General features: G+C 46.2%; 1 protein-coding gene across 11 annotated transcripts in view; it reads right to left on the bottom strand.

Moving 5' to 3' along the window:
* The window catches only part of LOC146197827 (mediator of RNA polymerase II transcription subunit 12-like protein), a 148,252-nt gene that overhangs the window by 111,286 nt on the left and 9,097 nt on the right, over window positions 1-27,869 (bottom strand). For all 11 annotated transcript variants that reach the window (XM_084593060.1, XM_084593062.1, XM_084593061.1 and 8 more), the window contains exons 8-13: window positions 23,674-23,784; window positions 23,384-23,541; window positions 15,515-15,635; window positions 15,253-15,399; window positions 8,013-8,112; window positions 981-1,336 (exon numbers count right to left, since the gene is read on the bottom strand). In XM_084593060.1, coding sequence (XP_084449186.1) covers window positions 981-1,336; window positions 8,013-8,112; window positions 15,253-15,399; window positions 15,515-15,635; window positions 23,384-23,541; window positions 23,674-23,784 — 993 coding nt within the window. The remainder of the gene's footprint in view (window positions 1-980; window positions 1,337-8,012; window positions 8,113-15,252; window positions 15,400-15,514; window positions 15,636-23,383; window positions 23,542-23,673; window positions 23,785-27,869) is intronic.

The raw sequence follows: 27,869 nt of genomic DNA, 5'->3' as shown, positions 1-27,869 counted from the left end.
ATCCCATTGGCAGAAACAAACACAAGCTGCACCAGCTCCAAACACCTCTCGTCAGTGCCCATACCATCTTCTGCTGAAGTACATACAAACCTCATGGCAAAACAGCTGTATACATTTCTTACTAGAAGCTATCAGGAGATAGCTGAATTTTTTTCAAAGAGAATCTGGTCAAAAAACACTTAGGCTTAGCAATGTCTACCACCAGTGGTATATATACGGTCTTTTGCCTGCACAATTCCGATAGTCTAGCGTCTAGTGATATGGTCTAACCCTACCAAAATGAACAAAGGTATAAGGAATTATTGCGCCCATCGAACAGTTCCAAAACCTTTTAAACAAACACATGAAATTCTTACTTTACATATAGGCTACAATGGATCAAAAAACGAATATACTGAACGTCCTGGCCCTGGGACCACAATAAATGATAAGAGCTACTTTGACATACTGAAACAACTCAGGCTAGCGATTCAGAATCTGACAAATACATATAATGTCGAGCAAAAGGAGTCTAGACTTATTCAAGACAATGCTTACGCCCATGTCACCCATAAAAACGTCCCTCTCTTGCAACAGTTGGGATCACCCACACCCATTGTCTGGACTAGGCACCCAGAGACAGCCACTTGTTTCCAAAGTTACAGTAATTTTGGAAGGTGCTTCAGCAATGATGATGAAGTTTAAAGTTATGGTCAACGCTTCCTCAATGATGCGACATGGCGGCAAGCTGGCATAAAGGCATACCCCAACAGGCGCAAAAATGCAGCGACCAAAATGGATGTTACATGAAAAAGCAGAAAAGTGTTCAACCGTTAAAACACTTCAGCATGGCAGTAAATAAGCAATAACGTACAATTAAGGTCTAGCCTTTTCTTAGCTACTGCGCAGGCATCAGAATTCGCAGAAAAACCTCTCTTGCTTTGCGACATCCTGGTTCTGTAATCTCCAGAAAAGAAACGAGGTGCCACGAAGAAACCCACCTCGATGTTGAGCTCGTTCTGCCGCTTCTCAAGCAGGCGGGCCACAACCAGTGCCCGGTGCTCGCCACTGCGCTTGGTGGTGACGGCCCACTCACACAGGAGCCGCACAATGGGCTCGTCCTGTGGAGGAGGCGTGGCTAGCTGGGGCCCCGCCCCTTCTGTGCTGCCTCCCGTTGAGGCTGCGCTGCCATTGGCAGGGCTTGCTCCCGTCGCCACTGTCACTGGTTGCGGCTGGTCGCCGCTCTTGGCAAACACTTTGGAGTACAGCGTGTCCAGTGAGTTGGTGGCATCCACTCGATCAAAACTGTGCCTGTCTAGGGCATCCAGCACCCCCAGTACACGCGTGATGGTGGTTCCTGCACACATGGCAGCAAGGGAACAACACAACGACAGCAAGTCAATGGCATCGACAACAGGCTTAGCCAGTGGACCTCTGCTAAACCATGCAGGAATAAATAATAGTGCCCCTACCCATAAAAACACCAGCACTCTTTGCTAACAGAAACATTCTGTCCACGCTTACAAAGATTACTTATCATCAGCCAGACTATGCCCACTGCACGACGAAGGCGTTTCCATATTCCTCCAACTTTCTGCCGCCCCCTGCTACACTTTCCTTCCCTTGGAATCCAGTTTGTTATCCTAAGCGACCATCAGTTACCCTCTCTTCGCACTACATGTCCTGCCCATGCCCATTTCTTCTTCTTGATTTCGACTAGAATGTCAGTAACTTGAGTAATTTCTCTGACCAACTCTGCACGCTTCCCATCTGTTTACAATACACCTACCATTTCCCGTTCCATAGCCCTCTGCGTTGTCTTCAACTTAAGTAGAACCCTCTTCGTTAGCCTCTACATTTCAGCCCCATAAATGATTACAGGTAAGACACAACTGTTATATACTTTCCTCTTGAGCGATACCGGTCAGCTGCTAGCCATAATGTGCCAATACCTTCCAAATCCGCTCCATCCTAATCTCATTCTCCTATTTATTTCCCTTTCCCGGATCTGCGGTTACTACCTGTCCTAAGTAGACATACTTGCCTACCACTTCCAGCATTTTGCTACCTATTTTGATTTCCTGTTCCTTTCCCAGGCTGTTGAACATTACCTTAGTGTTCTGCCTATTAATCTTTAGGCCTACCTTTCTGCTTCTAATGTCTAGATCATTGATCATTCATTGCCATTGGTCCCCTGAGTAACTTAACAAGGCAATGACATCAGCGAATCGCCGACTACTGAGGTATTTTCCATCAACCCTGATGCCTAGCTGCTGCAATTTCATGTCTTTGAATACGTCTTCAAAGCAAGCTGTAAATAACACTGGGGAGATAGTGTCTCCTTGCCGAACACCTTTCTTTATAGGAATTTTGTTACTTTTTTTATGCAAAAGTATGGTTGTGGTGCAGCCACTATAGATATTTTCCAGCACTTCCACATAAGGCTCACCTGCACCCTGATCTCGCAATGCCTGCATGACTGCTGAGGTTTCGACCAAGTCAAATGCTTTCTCGTAGTCAATGAATGCTATGTATAGGGGCTGGTTATATTCTGAGCACTTTCTACCACCTGGTTGATAGTATGAATATGATCAAGGGTAGAGTGCCCTTTCCGAAAACCTGCTTGATCCTTTGGTTGATTGAAGTCTAAGGTTGTCCTGATCCTATTAGCGATTACCTTAGTAAATACATTGTACGTAATGGATAGTAAGCTGGTAGTTCATAGAAGCTAAAAAATAGCTTCTATGAACTAGAATAGGCCAATAAATAAAATAGAGGTGTCACCGTCACTAGCCGATTTTGCAAATATAAAATGCCAAGCATCAATAGTTCATTTTCTTTTTTTGCACTAGGCTAGGTCCCCCCCCCCCACATTCTCTTGAAATTGGTGATCCCAAAATCCTTTTAGTGTAGACGTCACAAGTTTGAATCTCTGTGGCATCAAAGGTATTAGATGCAACCTACTCACCAACAAATGCCTCTTTTGTAGCAATAAAAAAAATTAACATTAGCATGCCCAAGAAGAGCCACAGAATCTGTCTTTATAACGCACACGCCTTCTTATGCAACATCAGCCATCATCAACACAATACCTATACTGCTTCATGTTTTGTCCCGCCCACTACCAAACTCATAAGCCCGTCTTTTCCTTCCCTACACCATACAACTTTTGTTCAGTGTCTCCTTCCTTTCCAACTATTTAGCCCTTTTGTCTCACACACACCATCCCAAAGTCACTGAAAATATTCTAGGAGGCACTTACGACCTTTAAGAGCAAGAAGCAGAAAGCCTTTGGGGCTAGTTTTACTGTAGTGTTTGACAAAACTGTTTCCTTTTGAGACATGAGACACACTTTGAGACAATTTATTTACATGTCTTGATTTATCGCATGCTGTGCACCTGCTAATTACCATGTCCAGGGAGAGACTAAATGAAAAGCCACCAGCACTACTCCTCTCATATCCTCTGCCGAGGCAGTTGCCATGGAGATGACAGGCTCACCAGAGAAGGAGAATTACAACCTATTTCTCACGAGCCTGGCATGGGGCAGCTGGGGATCAGAGGGATAGAGGTTAGATTCCTGGTAAAAATGACAGATTTGTTTTTTGCTAAGGACGTTTTTCATTACAATTTCTAATCACACTGTGTACATGGTGGCGTGCAATAGCCAAGAAAGACTTTCTCCTTAAAAGCCGGCTTCTCCTTGCAGCTAGCAAGCTTGTACACAAAGGACATTATGACTATTTTAAAGAGAAGCAAAAAAAGAAAAAATTGTCATAGTTTATACTCTTTTTTTTGGCAGTGAGCAAATTTCAAAAATTTTAAATAGCTTTTGAGTAGCATTTACTATACGATGCGATTGATACTGCACTTTAACTATTCAAACTATATGAGCCTCCCAAAAGCACAGAGATTATGAATTTCTGGTTCATCTACACTGGCAGTGAAACGTTGCGACATTTCTGAACAGCACTATAGTGCTCTTGTCACATAAGTTAACTTGCCCTTTTTCTATACAAACAACTAACTGCCAGCTTGCAACAAACAGCCATGCGAGACAATGTGCCGGCACCCGCTGTGCACCTGCAGGTCAGGAAACGAAGTGCAGCACCATGTTGCACATCAGTCTGTGCAGTCACAACATAGTCAACAACTGGCTCTAAGCCTGAGTGGTAGCGATGCTATCGTTTAAGAACAATACACACGCATGCCCTTCACATGCCCGGCTTGTGAAGAGTAGAGGAAGGGGCCAAGTTATGGCCTGCATGCTATTTAGTTATATGGCGCATAAGCTACTGTGGCTATAATGTGCCAAACATGCACTGGTGTAGTTGTTGTGCAGAGATGCTTCGATCATTGTCCATTTTCATCCATTTCAGTGTAGAGATTGTGCATCGTAGGCCATGGTGGTTAAGAAAACAATGTACGACAGAAACGCCGGGCTCATAGCCAGCCCATGCAACCGTACTGCAAAAGTTCCTTGCATTAATCAACCACTGACATTACTCCTCCTGTAAGGAACTATCCCTTTATAATGCTTCATGACAGCACTCAGGCAACTCTTTTCCTTGTGAGTAGTATTATAAGTCAAAGACTGATATCATATACGTTTCTCGCTGCGAAAATTTTTAATCCAAAGAACTGTGAACAGTATACTAGTAAAAAAAAATAAGTAGATATTTTTGCTATTACTTCCACAAGATTCCTGGGTCCGTATTCCGAGTTTGCGTCATTATGGAAGTGTCGCTATCTCACGTGACCTCGAGTCATCTGATTGGCCAAAACGCCGGAACCAGGTGTCGCCACTGTTGAACCGGAAGAGGTGGCAACATCATGTTCCAGCGTTTTCATCAATCAGGCGACTCGAGGCCAAGGGGATAGCGACACTTTCGATAATGACGCAAACTTGGAATACCAGCCCTGCTCCCTTATTTAGTGCCAGGAGGCATTATAGGTAAGGTATACTATGCTTTTATCAATATAAAATTTTTTTTTTATTAGCTCTCTCCAAAAATTTGATATTTTTACCTTTTAACCTTTACCTGTCACTGATTTACTGGTGTGTTTTTGTGTTTGCTTCCCCTCAACAGGGTGACTGATGTACCTATACGCTCTCTACAGCGAGTTCAAAAAATTCGCGCTGGAGCGCAAATGGGATGCTTGGACTTGTTGAGTCAAGTGTTGAATCATTTTAGAAGCTAGTATTTTTGCCCCAACCTCCTGGAGTATGTGTATTGAAGAGTGAAGAGCAACCGTCCACACCCTTCTTTTCAGGAAGGCATAGTCACTCCGCGTGCACTACTCTTAAGGCCGATTCATACGATGGACGAACCGTTCGCGGAATGAGCACCATGTCATCCGATGTCACTGGCTCTGCCTCATTCGCAGGGGCAGACGAGGCGCCGGACGACGTCGTGGACGGAAACTGCCGGAGGGCGGAGTAGCACCACTCCTTGCAGCTCCCCCACCGCAGAGAAAAATTTCAGGCGACGGAATTCAAAGCCAACTACGCGGCATTGTTCATTAGGGTGCCTCAATGGTCATAAAGCAAGAGCATCCACGCACCCTATTGTTGACACTACAATAGCGCCCCCACTAAGTTAAAAAAGAAACGAAAATGCCATAAAGCAGACGACCCCCATATTTTGACAGGGGAAACGCGGGCCAGTTTTTGGCTTGCAAAGGCTGCGACGTCCGTCCGCGGACGAGGCGGAGCCAGTGAGGTCGGCTTACGTGGTGCTCGCCCGCTCGCGGACTCCAGCGATTCCATCTGTCGCATGAATCAGCCTTTACCCGCGGAGCGGCCATGCGCGAGTGTAGCTTGGGGTGCAACCTTCGTATCTAGTAAAAAGGTTGTTCTCCCATCTGCTACAGCTTTTTAGGTTCTTTTTTTTATTCTTCTGCGGTATCTCCTAAGTTGCTTAAGTTCAGGCGCACGCACCACTGCCTCTCGAAGCATCACTCACTCGCTGCTATCAGCAGCAAACAAGGTCCTTTATTCCTTTTTTCACCCCTCTCCATCACCCCCCCCCCCTTTTTTTTTTTTTTTTCACAACTTGCAGCTTCTATGCGTTGTGCAGGCAACTCAAAGTGCTCCCCCCATACATACGAATCCTTTCAAATGGCTGCCGTGTGGGACCTTCGACTGCTGACTAGAGCGGTAGCTCTTCCAATTCCGAACATGAGCCAAGATCAGATTCCCGTGGAGTAGCCACGAATATTTTTCGGAGGATGTTATATGACGCCAGTCGGAAAAAAAAAGTCCGAAAAGTGCGGTGGTGGGAGGGGGGATGTAGCCCTCGGAAAACATTTCGAGTGTGTGTGTTGTGTTCTGATGCCGAAACACCTTCCAGGCAGGTGAAGGATCCTAATTCACCACCCATGGTGAATTAGAATCCTGAGGAAACTAAAATGTGCATTTTCCATTAGCTAAGTTATTTGTATACCATTTATAATCAAATATAAATTGTTATGCTCGAACCCTGATATTCTAAAAACTAAGTTAACACTGGAGATGCTTCACGGGCAAAAACACCCGACAGTGAAAGGATCATTAATGTAATTTTTTTTTCTCGCAATTTTTTGCGGATACTATTTAAATTGCAGTATTCAAAAAACATTTGGTCCAAATTATATCCAGTATCCTGCCGGTATTAGCACAGCTCTACTTTTTTTCCCATTAAAATGAGAGGTGTGTTCTAAAGCCCCCATGATCTGAAAAAAAATATTTCATCATATACAAATGTAAATACCAAACCGCATGAAGAGGAAGCAGACAAATAAAATTAATGTTTATAGAAAGCTGCCTTTATTAAACTTTTCTATTTTGCCGTTACAATACACTCTGTCCATTTAGCTGGGGGTGCGAATGAAGTAACTTTCTCATTTTTGCTGCTACAGTGCACTTTGCACATTTAGCTGGAGGTGCAAATAAAGTAACTTGTCAATTTTTGCTGCTACAGTGCATTTTGCACATTTAGCTGGAGGTACAAACAAAGTAACTTTTTAGTTTTTGCTGCTACAGTGCACTTTGCACATCTAACTGGAGGTGCATTTAAGTAACTTGTCAATTTTCTGCTACAATGCACTTTACACATTTAGCTGGAGATGCAATACGGTAACTTGTGATTTTTTACTGCTACAGTGCACTTTGCAGATTTAGCTCGAGGTGCAATGAAACAACTCTCATTTTTGCTGCTACAGTGCACTTTACACATCTAGCTGGAGGTGCATTTAAGTAACTTGTCATTTTTTGCCACTACAGTGCACTTGGCACATTTAGCTGGCAGTGCAAATGAAGTAACTTTTCAATTTTTGCTACTACAATGCACTTTGCAAATTTAGCTGGAGGTGAAGATAAAGTAACTTGTCAATTTTTCTGCTACAATGCACTTTGCACATTTAGCTGGAGGTGCAAATAAAGTAACTTTTCAGTTTTTGCTGCTAGAGTGCACTTTGCACATTTAGCTGGCGGTGAAAATGAAGTAACTTTCTCATTTTTTCTGATACAGTGCATTTTACACATTTATCTGGAGGTGCATTTATGCAACTTGTCAATTTTTCTGCTACAATGCACTTTCACATTTAGCTGGAGGTGAAAATAAAGTAACTTTTCAGTGTTTGCTGCTAAGAGCACTTTGCACATTTAGCTGGAGGTGCAAATAAAGTAACTTTTCAGACTTTGCTGCTACAGTGCACTTTGCACATTTAGCTGGCGGTGCAAATGAAGTAACTTTGTCATTTTTTATGCTACAGTGCACTTTGCACATTTAGCTAGAAGTGCAATGAAGTAACTCATTTTTGCTACTACAGTGCACTTCGCACTTTTAGCTGGAGGCACAAATACAGTAACTTGTCCTTTTTTGCCACTGCAGTGCACTTTGCATATTAAGCTAGAGGTGAAAATAAAGTAACTCTTCAATTTTCACGGCCACAGTGCACTTTGTACATTTATCTGAGGGTGTAAATACATTTCCCTTAGCCATGAAATCAAAACAATTCTGGGCCCTGCCCAATGAAGCAGAATCACCCACCAGCCGCCATCTGCTGCCACTTGTCACAAGACCAATGGAGCTCAGCCGCTCTGCCCCGTTGGATCACCTGCTGCTCCGCCCGGCGCAATTCCCGCCGCACCTGCATGGCAGCAGCACTGCTTACTCCCGCATTCCAGACTGACGGGGAAGGAAAACTTCTGATCCATTCTTTGACCAAAAACACACAAGTCAAGTGGTTTCATAAGGGCACTCCTTTTTCTGCATTGTCTTGCATGGCATAAGACCCTGCATGACTGCAGGCACCACCCAGTAGTAGAGGCAAAATCTGCACAGCAAACAACTCACTTTCTTTGGCTGAAGCCATGTGCTGAACAGAGCAGAATGCTGCCACAGCAGTACTTACCGGCTGCCAATACTGTGACTTTACACAGTGAAAGGCCTGTAACTGTGTGCTCACTCCTGCAGCCACCGATCAGCACTAAAAAAAAATTCTGCCATATTTTATCGACATTAACTTTGAGCCAAATGAAAGTTTCTTGCTGAAATAAAAATATACCCAGCTGGGGGCTAAGGAACACAGCAGAGTAAATTATATCATTTTTCAATATGCAGAGTGTTGCTTTCTCAAGGTAATCAACATCTGCAAATCGTGACAATACACCCAAGTACTTCCTCGCCTAGAAGCGAATAGGATGATTCCATATTGCAATAATGAATGTGACATTAACTGACATGCACAGGCTTTATTAAAACTACAGCTCAAGGCATTATAACCGCCTACCATCGGCTAAGACACAAACCATACATAGCCCGCAATCGATGGTTTCACGATTCAAATTTTCCCGCTTTCGAAGCACTCCTTGACAAGTGGCATCATCCAGTTAGAAAGAGAGGAACCCTTCTTTCAGTTTTACTTTCAGTTTCATTTTTTCCACCATGCGTGCCCCTCCAGGTGGTCTCTGGAGTTAGGTGATCGGCGTTCCTAGTTTACATCATAGTGTTGACGTCGTGCGCTCCTGCTGAGCAGAAATTGCGCGTTTCTGCGGAAGTTGAAGCATAGGAAAGCTCGTTTTTAAATGCAAACAGCAGCAGTGATGACATGGAAGACGAATTTAGCTCTTCAGACTTTAGCACTGACAGCAAAACTATGCCAAACCATCGACAGACATGTCCTGACAACTTTCGCTTTTGCTGCACACTGATAGGGAAAGATCACTGTTCTGAAGGTCACAACTCTTATCTGCAGGGTGGCAACTTCTTTTGGGCAGTATTACTTGCCGCCGGCAACACAGGGAGTCATGTTTTCCGATAAAGGACAGCCAGGGGTCGACCTCGACTACTATTTTCTTTCCAAACTCAGCGAATACTGTACATAGAAAGATAGAATTTGCTGCAATGTTGCATTGGTCCCTGTTGTAAAAAAGAGATATTTTGAAAAAATTTTGTTTTATTTGTGTTAAAAAACTGATGCTTTCGGTTGTTTTTTTAACTACAATGTTTTTGCTGATAGTTTTTCTTTCATCACTTACTCAATAAATATGATTGTCACTAATACCACTGTGAAGAGGAATGTCTCCTCTATAATTTTATACTAGACACTCCTGTACCAAGCGAAATTGGCGAAAAATCAATTTGAGAAAAATGCATTTTCGGAATGTTTGTACCTTCAAGCACTAGAATTCAAAATAGTGTTACCTGGAAACGCGGAGACCAAAGTGATGTGCTCACTGACGAAGACGACGACCGAGAAACACGGGCACGACAAAGCGTTGAAAAAGAGGACGACGCTGACAGAGTGAACACTGCACGGCTACTGAAGTCTCAGCGTCAAGTCTCAGCGACCCTTGCCGGTCATCACATCCCTGTTTTGTTCACCGTCCTCAACCAGTGCCCTCACAATGTGATCCTCGGCCTTGACTTTTTAACGGCCCACTCTGCCCTTATCGACTGCTCCAGCGGCCTTCTTCGTTTGGACCTACCTGTCCGCTCAGAACATCCTCCATCTGCACCCCGCCTTCGCTCCACTGAGTTCGCTCACCTGCCCCCTGACTCTGCTGTTTACCTACCTCTGTCACCTTTCCCCCCTGTGCCTGACGGTGACTATGTTGCTTGCCCTATCACCGAGGTCTTTCTTGACCGCAACGTCGTTCTTCCTCATCTAATCGTACGCGTTACACAGAACAGCACCCACCTTCCTATCCTGAACTTCAGTCTATCACCCCAAGTTCTTCCCGAAGGAATATCCCTTGCTACCTTGTCCCCTCTCACAGACTGCACCATTTGTGCACTCACTCCTGGCCCACATTCAAGCGTCCTTCCAACACCCGTGCTCTCCACCACAATTACCGACCCTATTTCCGCAATGATTGCCTCTGACCTCAGCCCCGAACACGCTCAGGACCTGCACAACCTTTTGTTATCCTTCTCCGACATTTTTGACTTTGCTGCCGGTTCTCTGGGCCAAACATCAGTTGTGACTCACCGCATTGACACCGGCAATGCAAAGCCTGTACATCGGAGGCCTTATCGTGTGTCCCTTTCTGAGCGCCAAGTCATCCAGCAGGAGGTCGACAAGATGTTGGGCAACAATATCATCGAACCTTCGAACAGCCCATGGGCCTCTCCTGTCGTGCTCGTTAGAAAGAAAGACAACAGTTGGCGCTTTTGTGTCGACTATCGACATCTGAACAAGATTACAAGGAAAGATGTTTACCCGCTGCCGCGAATAGACGATGCCTTGGACTGTTTACATGGAGCCCGCTACTTTTCCTCCATCGACCTTCGTAGCGGCTACTGGCAAATCTCTGTTGACGAACAAGACCGCGAGAAGACAGCTTTTGTCACACCCGATGGACTTTACCAATTTAAGGTTATGCCTTTTGGACTTTGCAACGCCCCTGCTACTTTTGAACGAATGATGGACTCCTTACTCCGCGGCTTCAAATGGACGACTTGTCTCTGTTACTTGGATGACGTGATTGTCTTTTCGCCCTCGTTCGAAAGCCATCTTCGTCGCCTTTCTTCCATCTTGGCACTTTTCCGCCGTGCCGGACTTCAACTGAACTCAAAGAAGTGCAGTTTTGGTCGCCGCGAACTTAAAGTGCTTGGCCATTTGGTAAATGCCACCGACGTGCAACCTGATCCCGACAAAGTTCGCGCTGTCAGTGCGTTTCCATGTCCCCGTTCACCCCGTGATGTCCGCAGCTTTATAGGACTGTGTTCTTATTTTCGCCAGTTCGTCCCAAACTTTGCCGCTGTTGCTCGTCCTCTCACCGATCTGCTGAAGAAAGCCGTTCCTTTCTCATGGAGACCAGAGCAGGCTAACGCATTCTCCACCCTCATCGCTATTCTCACCAATCCTCCTGTGTTGGCCCATTTCAACCCATCTGCCCCAACAGAACTTCGCACCGACGCCAGTGGCCACGGGATTGGTGCCATTCTTGCACAGCGACAACGAGGCCAACATTGCGTTATTGCCTACGCCAGTCGTCTCCTGTCATCAGCAGAGCAGAACTATTCTATTACGGAACGGGAGTGCCTGGCTCTCGTTTGGGCCGTTGGAAAATTCAGACCCTACTTGTTTGGCCGACCCTTCACTGTAATTACCGATCACCACGCCTTATGTTGGCTCTCTTCCCTCAAAGATCCTGCTGGCCGCCTCGGCCGCTGGGCACTGCGCTTGCAGGAGTATACCTTTTCCGTTATATACAAATCCGGTCGGCTTCACCAGGATGCAGACTGTCTGTCCCGTTACCCCTCGATCCCCCTTCCTATACTGACCATGAGTCGGACCCCTGTGTCTTCTCTATATCGGACTTTTCCCACATAGCCGACGAACAGCGGTTGGACCCAACCCTCAGTTCTCTTATCGACCGCCTCCGCACACACAGCCGTGACTCTTCCCTCGCCCTGTTCTTCCTTCATGGGAATACGCTATACCGCCGCAACATGCGACCTGATGGCGCTGAGCACTTGCTGGTCGTTCCCCAACACCTACGCTCTGCCGTTCTCGAACAAATGCACGACGCCCCTACAGCTGGTCATCTTGGCCTCTCACGCACATACGACCGCGTGCGCCGGCGTTTCTTCTGGCCTGGACTCTACCGCTCTGTCCAACGTTATGTAGCCGCTTGTGACAACGCCGGAAGAAACCCCCTGTGCTACCACCTGGACACCTGCAGCCGATTGCTATCCCGACTGAGCCATTTTCTCGTGTTGGCCTTGACCTCCTAGGGCCCTTCCCCGAGTCCTTGTCAGGAAACAAATGGATCGCTGTGGCCACCGATTATGCCACGCGGTACGTGATCACTCGCGCCATTCCAACCAGCTGCGCCACAGACGTTGCTGACTTCCTTTTGTACGACGTCATACTGCACCATGGTGCTCCCCGTCAACTACTTACCGACCGTGGCCGCTGTTTCCTTTCCCGAGTTGTTGAAGAAATACTTCGTTCTTGCTCCGTTCGGCACAAGTTCACCACTGCGTATCACCCTCAGACGAATGGCCTTACGGAGCGTCTTAACCGCACACTCACCGACATGCTCGCAATGTACGTATCCGACAGTCATCGCGACTGGGATATTAGTCTGCCATTTGTCACTTTTGCATATAACTCTTCGCGTCATGACACTGCTGGGTACTCTCCATTCTATCTTCTCTTTGGAAGAGACCCGTTCTGCCTTTCGACACTTTGCTTCCCGCCGCTGGCCCCGTCACAACCTATGCCCGCGATACCATCGTCCGAGCCGACGCTGCTCGCCAGATTGCTCGTCACAATCTCACCATCTCTCAAGAAGCTCAAAAACGCCGCTATGACGCTCACCACCGCAATGTGCACTATCCTCCCGGATCTCTGGTGTTGCTCTGGCTTCCGTGCCGTCGTGTGGGGTTGTGTCAAAAACTTCTGCCCCACTACACAGGTCCTTACCGTGTACTACGCCCAGTGACCGACGTGACCTATGAGATTTCACCGCTCCACCCTAAGGCACCGACTGCTACACCCACTTCCGAAATCGTACATGTCGCCCGCCTAAAGCCATATTACTCCCCCTCCACATCGCACGCCTAATACGCACCGGGACGTTGCCTTTTGCCGAGGGGGGGTAGTGTTACCTGGAAACGCGGGGACCGAAGTGATGTGCTCACTGACGAAAACGACGACCGAGAAACCCGGGCACGACAAAGCGTTGAAAAAGAGGACGACGCTGACAGAGTGAACACTGCACGGCTACTGAAGTCTCAGCGTCAAGTTCAGCCCATCGCAGTGTTGTTACATTAAGTACATCCCCGTAACAATATCAATGCTGAATTCGGTCAGGAAGTATGATAAATTGACTTTTAAAACGCCACGGAAGCATAGAAATGGCCCAAAAGGTGTGAAATTTATTCAAACTTCCTAAGCGTGCCGTGGGTCAAGCGGCCGGCTGGTAGCTGCCATCTTGGGCTTGTTTTGAAGCTTATTTCTTTGTGCGTATTTTGCGGCATCTCCAAATGACGTCACTCAAGCAGCTGATTGGGTGGTGCGTAAGCTCGCGAAGCGAGCCTCTCGTCTCACATTTCCCACTGGCCAGCGCGACAGACTTGCCTTTTTTTTTTAACTTTCTCCAGATTCACCGCCATTTCGTACGTTTCTGCTGTGCTTTTGCAACTGTATCAATTGTTCTCACTGCCAGCACTGGTCTTTAGACGTAGCTGCATCAAGAGTGTATTGAAAACGAAAGCGGCTGGAAAGTGCACCGCTGAAGAACGAGTACGGCGACGCATTGTCAGGGTCTCATGTCGCATTCGAAGCAGCATGTTGCCGTGTCTAGCTGCAGCACGTCTGGCCGCACCGTTTGCGAGCAGTTCAGAGGCATCCAAGACAGCATCAATAGATTGCACTGCTCAGCCGATACTCATAATCCCCACCGACACAGCCGCATCATTGCATTTTTGTTGCGTCGCTTCAGACGAATCTGACATCGTGTCATTGTTCTCGTTCCTCAGCCGCAAGTTCCATGGCCGGTTTCGTTTCTTTTTCTTTTTAACAGATTGCGTAAGAAATTGTGTCGCTGTGCGCAAAGTGTGTGGAAGCTCAAGTTTTAGTTCCAGCAAGGGACCCTGCATGCAGCCCTGCATCCACCGTACAGCAAAGTTTCATTCTAGAACATTAGCCAATTTATTAAGTCATTCTTATAAATATACCACTGTGTTCTAGCCTTAAACTTTGTACAAGTTTATTAACATGGTAAGACCGTTCTATCGTAGAATTTGAGTATTTGTTTGCCTTGAAGGGTACTGCCACAGGCATGTGAAGTGGCAAATGAAGCTTCCCATGCTGGTTCTAAGTGAATCATATGGGCTTAGTGGCAAGCTTTTGCCAGTATTTGGGAAAAGTATGGTTATATGTTTAGTATATAGCCTTTCTCATGAAGAACAAAGCCTCACCCAACAATTCTAGTTTTATTGCCATCATAGCTGCAGTGTAGCAAATTTAAAGGTTGTCTCAAATTTCAAATGCGTTTTTCTCCGTGCTATGTTTCTGGACACTGCACTTAGCCTTACTGGACTTTTTCTCAACATTCTCACTGAGTGACAATGACAAGCTTAGTATCACTGCAGTCATTATGAAAAGATCAAGGGGTGAGTCAACATTGACATCACTCTATCAAGATTTTGCAAATTACCATTAGAATAATATTGCATGTCCAAAAATTTTGGTGATTTCCTAATGGCATAAACTATCTTGGTCATGGGTAATGGTAACAGCTTCAGTTTTAGCTGACATATTCAGAATCTGAAGAAAGTTTTGGAAATGGGAAGAGCATGTCATTTTCATTAGAAATATCAGTGAGGCTACTGATCGTTCGTGTTATAATATGTGGTCAAACTTTAAATGACACGCCACCTACAGTCCTGCTTGACCTCACCGGGTGGCATTGGGACAATGCCTTTTCCACCGGGAGGGACAATGTTGCAATGTTACTTACTGGCGCTGCCATGTGGTCGAGCTCGGGAGACTGACACGCGATCATCTTCACTCCGGGAGCTCGCTCGCTAGTCGTTTAGCTGGTCCTGCCTTCTTTCGTCAGTGCTTGTGCGTTGGTGCAAGTAAACCTGCCTACTTAGTTCTACTGGCTTCTGTGAGAACACTCACAGAAGGAAGCTTTCTGCAGCACCGTCTTTTCATTTGTGGCTTTGCATGGTCAAGCCTACATTTCACAACACAGATGAAAGCAAACTGTGTTGGCGAAAGCAGAATGAAAGCATGAAGTTACATTCTGCTGCAGCATAAGCTTACCTGAGCATTAAAGGGCCTCGGTGGCATAGGCAGACACGACGGTGGACACGGAAGCAAGTCAAGGGGACTACCATTAAGGATCGGATTTGCTTTCCCTTCAGCAATATTGTTCCACACCAGGGCACTAGGGCACTTCAGCGTGATGAACTGGAACAGAAGTGGAAACAAAAATGGCATTTCTTAGTTTGCATAGTCAGCCCTTGAAACATCCCCACTACATAACCAGAACAGTTGGCCTACAAGAACAAAAAATGCAGCCCACCTGCAGAACTGCCGACAGCTGGAGCACAATGGAGCGGTGATGAGAACAGCTGAGGCATTCTGCAAAGCTTGCAGCCAGAGGACTAACAGCAGGAGGGTTGGGAACTGGGGACACAGTGTTCCTGGTAGGAAAGGAAAAGCTTGTTACAAAAGGCATACCCCTCAAACTGAAAGCAAGGTTTGTTCAGCATTTGTGGGCTTCCCTTCACCCTTTTTTCCTTCCTCTTTAGCTTAACATCAAAGTGCCTCATCACTGATATCCCAAAGCTCTAACTAGATATATTTATAAGGTGTTTATATTTAAGAGGGGACACAGGGATCAAATCACAAAAGTTTCGCTTAACATCACATTATAGAAAAGATCAGATTTAGAGCCTACAAGGCCTTATCAATCATAATACAGTGCAAAAAAAATTCTGCTGAAAACAGCCTCAAGGTAAGCTCAAAAATTGTTTTTGTGACCTCTGGTAGCAAAAAACTGGCCGAAATGTCAGCGAAAATAGTCATTTTAGAGTGCAATAACACCGCGCCCGTAACGCCGATTGCAAAAAATTTGGTCCCACTGGAGAGCTTGTTTCACCGCAGTACTGCTCCCATCAGAGCCACGTGTCCATGGTAAAAAATAAGCGCAGAGACATCAAAAATGCGAAGGCCTCGCAGAGCCACTTCTAGGCGCTGATTGGTTGCACCAGTTATACGGCCCTCAGCACGCCCTCTGAATGGCTGCTGGAAAACATGCCACTGCTCGCGTCGCCTGCTCCCGCCTCATTCACAAGTGCTTTTCTCATCTGCGAAGTAGTTTGTGAATCCACGGCTGCCACTCTGCATTTTTCGACACGCCCTTTGTTGTGCAAAGCTTTGTCTATGTGCCAGCGATGCAGCGGCGCACGGTGCAGAAGGACGAAGTATGCGTGTGGGAAGCATAAACGCAAGCCTCCTATTCAGAAAACGAAGCAGTCGTCAACAAATGAATCAGAAGAATCAAGGACCGGGTCGGAATCACCGCTTTTCAATTTGAAGTATCAGCGCACCATGCAGTCCGCCCAAAAGACAAAGAAATGGAAGTGGCAGTGAAAGCGACAAGGATTTCGCCCTTTGTTCCGAAGCGGTACGGCTTCACAAATGGAAACCTCCCGGTGCGCAGACAAGCTGCCAACTGACGCAATCGTGCAGCAGCATAGATATGCCAATGCCCTCGGTGAAGATCTCGGAGATGTATCGCAGAAGGCCAACCCACCCTTGGAACCAAGGAAGTGAACCCGAAAACACGGCGCTGTCAACTAACATCGCGGTGCAGTGCCGACCCTGGGAAAGGTCCGTTTTCGCGACGGCAGGTGACGCTGATGCGGCGCAAGCGTTCGAGTATGACGGCGAACGTTTATGCAACCGGAATAGCACCATTCTGCGACACCTGTGCTCGAAATTGATTCCCAGCAGCGAGTCCGAGGTCCTGGTTCCATCAACTAGTCATGACATTGTGATGCAGTTCGGATATGGGGAAAGTTCTGTTTTCGCGATGGCGAGTGGTGTGCTGTCACGTTTACGGCGATTGTTTGCTTAACCCGATTCACATCATTCAGGTGCCTGGAATTACGTTCTGTGCCCTCGGAAACCCAGAAGGAAGCGTGCAGCGTAGATTGTGTTTCAATCCCAAGGCATTTTGATGGACAAAAAGTGGCTGTGCAACTTTAATGTTGGTTTTCTCAAAAGTGCTTTTTGACCCGACTGCCCTGTTTGCAGAAAGCATAGCACAGTAACGGCTTGGTGGATTTTAATGAGGTTTGCTGCATTATATTCCTTGATAAATACTTTACGTAGTGCCATTCCGATATTTTTAAAATATGGTCTCAATTTTTTACTTTTTAGCTCTTTTGACCTGGTGAAAATGAGTGCGTTATTCAAGCATGGATGTAATTTTCTGTGTAAATAAAAGTCAGGCTGATAAAACCATTTGAAGAATGTCACTACATGAACTATTCTTATGGCTGAACTTTAAAAGCAACTGCAGGCTCCTACCTTGTTATTTTGTCATGTCAGGCTTTCTGAAAGTTTGGTACAACAATGATGCATATAAAAATTTCTGATGTCAAAATTACTTGAGCTACATTAGTGAAAATTTATATTTATTCCTTATGTGTCACACTTCACTGCTCTGCTCCAAAAACTAAAGAATTTCACCGTCCATCCCCACCTTCCCCCTTAACTCTTTAGTTACCACGCCTATTCAAATCAATCATCGGTGATCGACGCTTTACATCGCCGATTTCGGCACATTAGAATCATTTCTCGTGCACGTAGTGCCCCACAGTGGTTAGTCTAAGCACTGTACTTGTAGAACCAGTTTAATTTTTCTCGCTCTGGCAACGTTCTGATTTTTGATAGACCTTTTTAGGAACTAATGTGTGTTGAATATTCCGGGTGCTGCCTTCGCGGTCTTCACGGCACGACATTTGGGCCATCCCACTGACAACGGGGGATGGACGTACACGGACTGGAATAGCCCATTCTTCGCCGCGGGGTACAGCTGTGTGCGCGTGTGTTGTGTTGTGGTCGGTGGGTGGCGCGAGAGAGGGACGCTCGTGCGCGTGCTCCCTTCAAGAGACAGACACTCAGCGAACGGGGGAGTGCGGTGTATAGTTTCATGGAGACGCCGCTCTCCGAACAGTGTCCACAGTGAGTGCAGTGGATAATTAAAATTCATGTTGTGGTTGTTTAAAAGTTTCTCCCCAACGTATTTGAATATCGAACATATTTTTTGGTGCCGAAACCCGGGAATTTCGCGAAAAACAATGGCAACGTGAAACCAGCATTCCAACTGTAACGGACGACAGCGATGGAGTGTCTCCAAACGAAGAGAGAAGTTACGCGAGCCGAACTGAACCGACTCAACGAGGAGCTTGAGCGACTAACGACGGCGGATGACTTCGGCCCCCAGCAACGAGACCTCCTCGCGGAAATATCAGATGAGTTGGACATTGTTTCGAGAGATTTGAAACAGTTAGATGCCTTGATTGAGCCGCATGTATGTGACGAAGGCCTCGCGGAAGAATACAAAGGCGTTCGTCAGTGTCAAGCTCTCATGACACAAATGCGCACAAAGCTTCGGCGTTGCAGTGAAACGAATTCTAACGGTGCAACAAGCACACTGAATGCAGAAGAAACCGCGTCCAGATTACCTGCTGCCCGTTCGGGACATCTGAGGTTGCCTAAGCTGGAGCTTCAGAAATTCAGCGGCAGCAAGCTTGACTGGCAACCGTTCTGGCAACAATTCCGGCAAGCAGTCCACGAGAATAACGGCTTGACCAGCATAGAAAAGTTCTTGTACCTGCGGACAGCGTTGACAGGAAAGGCGGCGGCCGCTTTGACCGGCGTTCAAGCGACGGAGATGAATTACGACTACGCTGCAAAGACACTCCAAGAGCGTTTCGGGCGTCAGGACGTGCTCGTGCAAGAACACCTTACACAGCTGTTAAACCTTCCCCAGGTTAGAGCTGTCAGTGACGTGAACGCGCTGCGACGCCTCCACGATCATGTTCAGCGAAACATCGCAGGACTTGAAACTTTAGGTGTCAAATCGGACAGCTATGGTGCGATGCTGTGCGCGGCTTTGTTTCGGGTATTGCCGGCCGATTGGGCTGTTGAGTACCATAAGGCCCACAGTGCAGACAAGGACGTGCTCGACAGTTCGAGTCTCCAAGCCATTCTGCAATCAGTTCGCCTGGAAGTGGAGAGCAGGGAAAAGGCGCACGGAGAAAGCACGAGCGCTCCTCAGCAAACGCGACCTGAACGCGCCAGTGAGCGGCGTCCCAACAGCGTCTACGGCAAAGGCTCAGCGGCCAGCCTCCAGGTGGGTGCCAAATTGAGCAAGGAAAGATGCCCTTTCTGCGCTTCAGAGAGGCATGAGGTTGCAGATTGCAATGCTCCGATATCAATTGATGAGAAGAAAAGAAAACTGCGAAAGGAAGGGAGGTGCTACCGATGCGCAAAGAAGGGGCACATGGCGAAAGGGTGTAAGAATTGGGCACTACGTTGCGCGAAGTGTGGCCGACGACATATCACCTCGCTTTGTGATCCACCGGCACCGAACGCTGAGGGCGAGACCGCTACTGGGTTGCACTCAACAGCGTCTCTTAGCAACAGCAATAAAAACGCCGTGCTGCTGCAGACGGCGCAGGTGTGGGTCAACGGACCGAAAAGAAAACGCCTCGCTCGCTGTCTGTTTGACGGAGGCAGTCAACGATCGTTTATAACAAAGAAGCTCTCGCGAATACTAGATCTTGAAGTGACCGGTGAAGAGGAAGTGACCATTTACCCTTTCGGCGGCTCGACCAACGTTATAAAGAAAAAACGACGCCGAGTGAAGCTCCGGTTACGAAGCCAGTACGACCAGAAGGAGCACAGCGTCGAAGCCCTCGAAATTGAAGAAATCTGCTCCGACCAACTGCTGCTTCCAGAAAACGCTGTTGAGATGAGTCAGGTGGCTGATTTGAAATTAGCGGATGTTACCATCTCACCAACTCGCCTCTTCACACAAGGCATCGAAGTTCTAATAGGCTCTGATTATTATTGGACTATTGTACACGCAAAAGTAAAGAAAGTGCAAGGGCCCTTGGTTGCGCTCAAGACGGACTTTGGCTGGACTTTGCAAGGACCGATACCACTGTCTGCTTCAAGTGTGTCGTGTTCCACCATTTCCGTTCTGCGCACCAGCGTCTGTGACATGGACGCCAACCTGTCAGACGAACTTCGAGCGTTCTGGGAGCTGGAGAGCCTCGGTATCTCCTCAAGCAGCTGCCTACTTGGAAGCGAGGAGCAGCAGGTGAGAGAAGACTTCACTCGTTCTCTGACTTTGACCGATGGGCGATACGAAGCGAGCCTCCCGTGGAAGGCACTTGACCAAAGGCTAGCCAGCAATGAAGTTGTAGCAAGAGCCCGGCCAGGTTGATGCGGCGTCTTAGACCCAGCAAGAGCAGACTAATGGTCTATGATGCAGCCATCCGTGACTACCTAGATAAAGGTTTTGCTGAAAAGGTTCCAGCCGACGAAATCGACAGCACCTTGTCTCGAGTGTATTATATGCCTCATCGTGCTGTTTTCCGTTCCGAGAGCTCTACCACCAAAGTTCGCATAGTGTTCGATGCATCTTCGAAAGCACAAGGCTGCTTGTCACTCAACGATGCCCTCAGCACTGGCCCAAACCTAAACCCCGACCTGCTGCGGCTTATTCTGAATTTTAGATGCCACAAAATTGCATTGACCGCCGACATTGAGAAGGCCTTTCTTCAGATTGGCATCAAAAGTGAGGACCGCGACGCACTGCGATTCCTCTGGTATTCATCTGCGTCATCTGAGGGCTCATCAGAGGGTGATATAGAGGTCTGGCGTATGACAAGAGTGCCTTTTGGCGCCACAAGTAGTCCCTTTATGTTGGCTGCCACCATACGACATCATCTGGCTAACGTCTCTGAGGACCTCTCTCACTCCGCACAAATCTTAGGTAGCTGCCTGTACGTCGACGATTTGATAACTGGAGTCAGCAACGCGGAAGAGGCGACGAAACTTTATGAGGAGGCAAAGCAAATAATGAGCGCAGCAGGAATGAAACTGCGAAAGTGGAGTTCTAACAACGAACTCCTACAACAACGGTTTGATGCTGACGGCATTGGAAATGCCTGCGCTGACACTGCGACGACGATTTCAGCCATGGCAAGAGTGTTGGGGCTCGAGTGGGACAGAGGAAACGACGAGCTGAAGTATTCCCTGAAAACGGCGCTGGAGCTTCTTACTGTCAACAGGAACGCTAAACGCTTCGTGATCCATGCCACAGCGAGAATCTTCGATCCCCTCGGTCTGCTGAGCCCAATAACAATCACAGCACAAGCACCTCTTCCGGTGATAGAAATTAAGCGCTTCAGCAATCTGAATCGCCTACAGCGAGTCACAGCTTGGATGCGACGCTTTGTTCGCAACTGTGATCGGAAAAAGGATCGACATGAGGGCCTGCTCTGCGCATTCGAAATCCAACAGGCGCAGAAATGGTCGCATCACGGAGGCGTTTCCTGGGCGAGATGGAAGAACGCGTTCCTGCATGGTCCGTTTACCAGGTGGTACTTTTTGTACCCGTTGGAAACCAGATATTAATGAGCTAGCGCTCATTCGGCGGGGAGGATGTTGAATATTCCGGGTGCTGCCTTCGCGGTCTTCACGGCATGACATTTGGGCCATCCCACTGACAACGGGGGATGGACGTACACGGACTGGAATAGCCCATTCTTCGCCGCGGGGTACAGCTGTGTGCGCGTGTGTTGTGTTGTGGTCGGTGGGTGGCGCGAGAGAGGGACGCTCGTGCGCGTGCTCCCTTCAAGAGACAGACACTCAGCGAACGGGGGAGTGCGGTGTATAGTTTCATGGAGACGCCGCTCTCCGAACAGTGTCCACAGTGAGTGCAGTGGATAATTAAAATTCATGTTGTGGTTGTTTAAAAGTTTCTCCCCAACGTATTTGAATATCGAACAATGTGCCTGTGTTGCTGTGGCGTGGCAGCCATGCTTGAAAAAACAAACTTGCCACTTGTGGTAATGCATTAACATCACATTTTTGTGATCAAAAGACTTCCAGGAAGTCAAATATTGAATCATATTGTCGGCTTTGTTATCTGACATCGCTGAGTGGCGATAATTACCCAAAAATGGCACCAGCTATTCACCAGCGAGCTTTAACTTTGAGCACAGGTGGTTTTATTCGCATTCTTGAAGGTCCGCCGCATATCCAACATGTATACCCGGCCTCTACAGCCTGTTTGCAGCAGTTTTGGTTTGATGCCTCACGAAAACAAGCAACTGCTTCACCGCATGGCATGAGAAATGAGGCTGTTTCCACCTGCAGATTTTTTTATGTAGCTGAAGAATGGCGCAGTACAGATGGTTTATTTTTTTACAGTGTTCCCGGGTCACTGATCTTCAAAATATATATTCTACATTTTCATTGTTAATAATACGTTTGTAGATATCATGCCTTTTCTATCTTAATTTTATCAACTCGCCACAAAAAATGCAATTTTCCAATTTTTTGTGCGTTCCCTAAAAAATCTTTTACTTTGTAACTTGTGCTTTTGGAAAAAGCATTCCATTATGTGCAATTTTGTATGCTGCAATATGTACTGCAGCATTATTTGTACTAGTAAAAATATATCTTCTGGAACCTATGAAAAACAGCCATTTTCTCGCGGCAACGAAAGAGTTAAACACCGTACGAAAATTCATATGGTGATTTTACCTACAACTGCTCCTTACTGTAATTTCAATTGTGCATTGTTCTTTCAAATCAATGCATATATTGAAAACCTTAATGCAATAAAAATTTGCCAACTTCTTTCAATTTAGTTTAGTTATAGTTTAGTTATAACAATTTAGTTAATAGTGTAACCAGGTTTGACTGCATATACATAATGAAGTGCACTAATATACTCTTAGTAGTAGTGCTAGTACACTGTTCGTGAACATTTATATGTTTTCCTATTACAGTCAATTCTCGATATGACGAAGCTGGCAAAATCAGCAGTTTGCTTCATAAAATTGAAATTTTGCAACATTAAAATTTTTCTCCTGCGATGCAGAAAACCCTCCATAACATTTCACAGATCACTCAAAGGTAAAAATTTTAATTGCGCTAGAATTGAACATTAATTGAGTGATGGACAAACCGCAGTCATAATTTTGGGTTTAGTTCACTGTTACGTTGCTTGAAGGGTGCAGTGGGCCAAATAAAGAAGTAAGGCATGTAAGTAAGGCATGTAAGTAAGGCATGTATCTCATGCAGTTTTGCTGCATGCCAGTCAGACAGACAAAAAAAAGAAAAATGGTTCACTGACCCGCCATTGGGTGCTGTTGAATTAGGATTAGTTGTGACCGGACTCTGGCTCCTTGGAGAACTGACTGTGTAATCTGCGACCAACTGGCTCAGCTTCTTGGAGCAGTGATGTGCCAGTCTCCTTGACAGCAGCTCGGAGCGGGAGAACTCATCAACATACTGTCACAGAGGAAAGAAAAAAAATAAAGACAACACAGCTAAAATAAGCTGTAAGCATGAAAACGGTAATGATTAGCAGGCAAATATGATAACTGGAAAGCAATGCCAGCACGGCAGGCAGCAGCAACCAACCTGCAATGTCAACGGCATGACAAGTTTTAAGATGGGGTCATCGGGAGTTTTGGTTTTCTCAACCAGCTCCAGAATCCAGCTCAGAAAGTCCTGATGGTCCAGAAGCCCCTCCTGCCAACAGCGAAACAAAAAGTCATTTGTTGTAAATACATGTTGCCCAGAGTGGTACTGCTGGAATCACGGCTGCCACTGCTTTGATTTCAATTAACTTTATTTGTAAAGCTTCGAAGGTGCTGTGGGCAGTGCAAATCATGAGGAGTCGTGTGCACACCGAGGCTAGGCAGCTTTCACGGGTGATTTAAGCTATGAGAAGTAAACACTCTAAATAAACTCCCTGTCCGAGTGTCGTAAAATTTTCTAGGTGACTATTAAGGGCTAATATTAAATCCAAAGTGACGCTCATTTAAAGCAATACAATTAAACCCAGTTATAAAAAAACTGTAAAATGTCCGCAAATTTTTGTTACATCCAGGTTTTCGTTAGAACCCCGCTATAGTAAACGCGGATATAGTAAAGTGAAACTGCAGTCCCAGTTCATCTTCCATAGACAACTGTACATTTTTCCCCCTTTATAGTAAAGATGTTTTCGGTAGGCAGCGGCGACGACTCCCACAATATGACATCACCACCCACGCATTACCAAAAATCACAAGGCAAAAATTTGTTGTATTTGAAAATAGAAAAATAACGCCGAGTGTTCGTTTAGGTGGCTTTACCACTAAGCTTCGCAGCAGTCAGGAGAAGCCTACTTTAGAGGCCTTGGCGGCATGAGGGAAAGCGCGCACCGCATTGGGAAAAAAAAAAAAAAGAAGAGTAAAGCTGTCTACGAACATAGCAAGGAGGCGACGTGGTCCGTTCAAAAAGTAAAGTAGAGTAAAAGTGCAGCAAGGAATAGGAAAGGGGAAGAAATGGGCGAAAATTCACTGCACTTTACAGCACAAAGCATGAGGCAGAGGAGACAGAAAGTGGAGGTGCAGCGAGTGCGGTCTTACAGCACTTGAGTACCCCACGCACTTATCATTTATTGCCTTTTAAAAGCCAGAAACAGCAAAAAGAGACACCATGTTCATGCAAGGCTTTGATTTTCACATGAAATTGAACTTGGTTGCATTCATAATTACGTTGTCCTCATACTTAAGAGGTACTTCCACAAGATGTAAAAAAATGTTATAATGAAAACATTGCATGAAGAGATGATAAAAGTGAGATGGAAGGTATTTCAGTTTTTTTTTTTTTCATTAAGCAACGACGTGTTTAGTAAGTGCCTATTTAACTACCAGACAGCATCTTCAGGACCATGTCATCACCAACCACTAATATAGTAACCCTGATATAGTAAATATTTTTGCTGGTCCCAGTGTCTTTACTATAAAGGGGTTCTACTGTATGAAGTTTTCACATGAGGACTTGCAAAGACTACGCAGAGTGAAAACCAGATTAAGAATTCATTGTAAGGGAAACAACCTTGAAAGCGTTCACAGTAAATCAGAATTATCTGAGGTTGCAGAAGCAGTGCGCGACTGTGACGGCAGCCTCCACTCTGCCGCAGCTCACGCGAGTCTACTAGGGAGTGGGGAAAAGAGGGGCTGAGGAGGAATAAGTGAGGGGATAGTGTGCGCGCTCGCGCCAGCCTCTTCATGTATTTTCCCGCTCGCACACCACCGCTGGCCCAGGAGACCGAATCAGCCTGGCATCGCCGGCGCGCTTCGCTGTTCCCACTTTCGACACACGAAAGCCCACGAGCAACCGCACGCATGGCAGCGATGGACACACAGAGCTCGCCCTGTTTTTTTCTTTGTTCTGTTATTTTTTGCTCCTTTCAAGCACAAACTATTGCAGTGTCACGTTCCAAAAGTGAAAGCAGTGGAGACTGTGTGATTGCCACATTGATGCACCGTCGGCGCTGAAGCACGGCGTGCTATATCAACTGGACTGCCGGTCACTCGTTGCTATTGTAAACGTACCTCTCACGTTAGTTTGTGTTATATTGTCCTGAAACTTGCGGGATTCTGCCAAATTTCCAGTGATTCAGCACTAGCTAAGAGATAGTAGGCGCCGCAAGTTCTTACATCAAGGTTGACCGCCGAAACATGTTCGTTACATAGAGCGTTCAAATACACGCACTTCAATGGGGGCAGCGTTGGGGAATTGAAAAGCTTCATAATATCAAGGTACTGGTTACACGGAGGTTCGTTATATAGAGGTTTAACTGTACTGATTCGAATGACCTAGCAGTTGTTTTGCAAGTATGAAACCAATTACAGTCGAACCTCGATATAACAAATGCAATTTAATGAAATTTGTGAGGTAACAATCTTTTTGTTTTTGTTTCCCGATCTCTGCCCCATTGAAAACATAACATTTTCTCTGTGATTCAAGAGGCAACAAAGCTTAAAACTCATAGAAAAATCCAGAAAATAGATATCTTTTAATTAAATATTTTAACCAACTTCTCTGCCTCATTTTCGATGCTCTCCCAAAGTTCAAATGCGAAAACTCACCTGGAAGTGCTGTAAAAAAAACTATTCCACGACCTGCGCTGGCTCTGCACCTAATGAATATGGCCAAACAATTGCACATTTTTCTCCATATCAGTTGTCCAAGTAGGTAAGCACCTTGTGCAGAAGAATTCTTCACAACTAGTATTCGTTTTATCGATTTCCATGTCATTTGTTCCGTTGCATTCATAGGGCTGTACTGCAGGTCAAGACATTTATCAAACCTTTTTCACAGAATAGACATGTCAATGGGAACTGCAATACAAAAATTCAAAATCGAAAATTCATGTTTTGCAAGGAAGAAAAATCTTGGACCGTCTAAACCTGTGTAGTGTGCCAGTAGAAACGCAATGAATGTTGAACAAGCCTTCTGCTACATTATTTCAACCTTGCCAACTTTTCACAAGGATCATAGAGGAAATTATATAGGACTGAATATTATTGCCACTAAGCTCAAAAGCTGTGTACATTGAAAAAGAAAATATTTTTCCTGAAAGCTGCATTACCCCATTAACTATGCAATTTCTTTTTCCTTTTTTTTTTTTTTTTATATATCGCAATTTCAGTTCAACAAAGTCCTCGTGTATTACACACATGTACCAAAAGCCTCCTTAACAAGCAAGGGAAAATGAAAACTTTGACCACGACAGACCACAATCTGCTCGCGCCTTTTTGTGCATAAATGTTGCCAGTGGGCTTCAACCTGAAATGCAGAACAAGAGCACTATCTACGCTATCAGTCATGCACTTAGGAAACCAACCTACAATGAGCACGCTCCATCCCAACTTAATCATGTAGTGCAATAAAGCCTGCTGTCTGCCTTAGGCAAGGGCACTGCTTGGCGCTGGGGGGTTCAAAATACCACTTTTTTTATTGCGAAAACAATACTACGCTCATGAACAGCCTTTCGCGTAGCGGCGGCCGGCAGCCACGTTTGACCTTTAGAATGACCTCTGACATCATAACAGGGTGAGAGACGGGCTACCAAGTCGAGTCGTCGCGTAGTGGCGGCCGATAGCCACGGCACGCCGCATTCCTCCCTCTAGAAACGCTGCGCGCTAAACCTCTGACGTCATACCAGGAGCGAGAGATGGGCTAGCAAGTCCAGTCGTAGCGTAGCGGCGACTGGTAGCCACGCGTGAAGACGTGGCGCATTGCTTTCCTTCTGTTGGAGGCGCTACGCTCGCTTTGGCATCACAATAGAGAGGTAGGTGGCGAAGCCGAGGGTAAATACTCGCGTTCAAAGTCTGCCAAGTCAGTCCCCATGCCTCCGCAAGAGAAGACGCGTCGCCTCGCTGCTGCTAGAAAGCGACGGCGAGCTACAGAGACAGATGAACAGCGTGAAGAGCGTCTCACTCGACGGCGTGCTCAAGATGCAGCTAGGTGGGCACTTCGATCTTCTCGTGAATCCTGCTCATTTGACGATAATCCAGACTGGAGCATGACGGATGCTCTGAACAGCGAAACTGACTCTGTACCCACGTGTTCATTCACCAGTGAAGAGCCGCAAACCGTGCTAAGGCGTAGCCAAGATGTATTGCTTTCGCAACCTACCAGGCTTTACCAACACTAAGCCCCAGCCAATTTTTTTTTTTTTTTGCCTGAGTTATTTTCGGCCAGAAAGGCCTGCAAGTTTTGTTTGTACTTTTCTTCTGTCAGTATGTCACTAAATAGACACTTTCAAATGACATCATCAT

Source organism: Amblyomma maculatum, chromosome 2, assembly GCF_055883805.1.
Source record: "Amblyomma maculatum isolate TAMU_Amacu chromosome 2, ASM5588380v1, whole genome shotgun sequence".
In the NCBI taxonomy this organism is placed as follows: domain Eukaryota; kingdom Metazoa; phylum Arthropoda; class Arachnida; order Ixodida; family Ixodidae; genus Amblyomma; species Amblyomma maculatum.
Note: the sequence above shows the minus strand (reverse complement) of the source record. Positions and strands in the feature narration are given on the sequence as shown.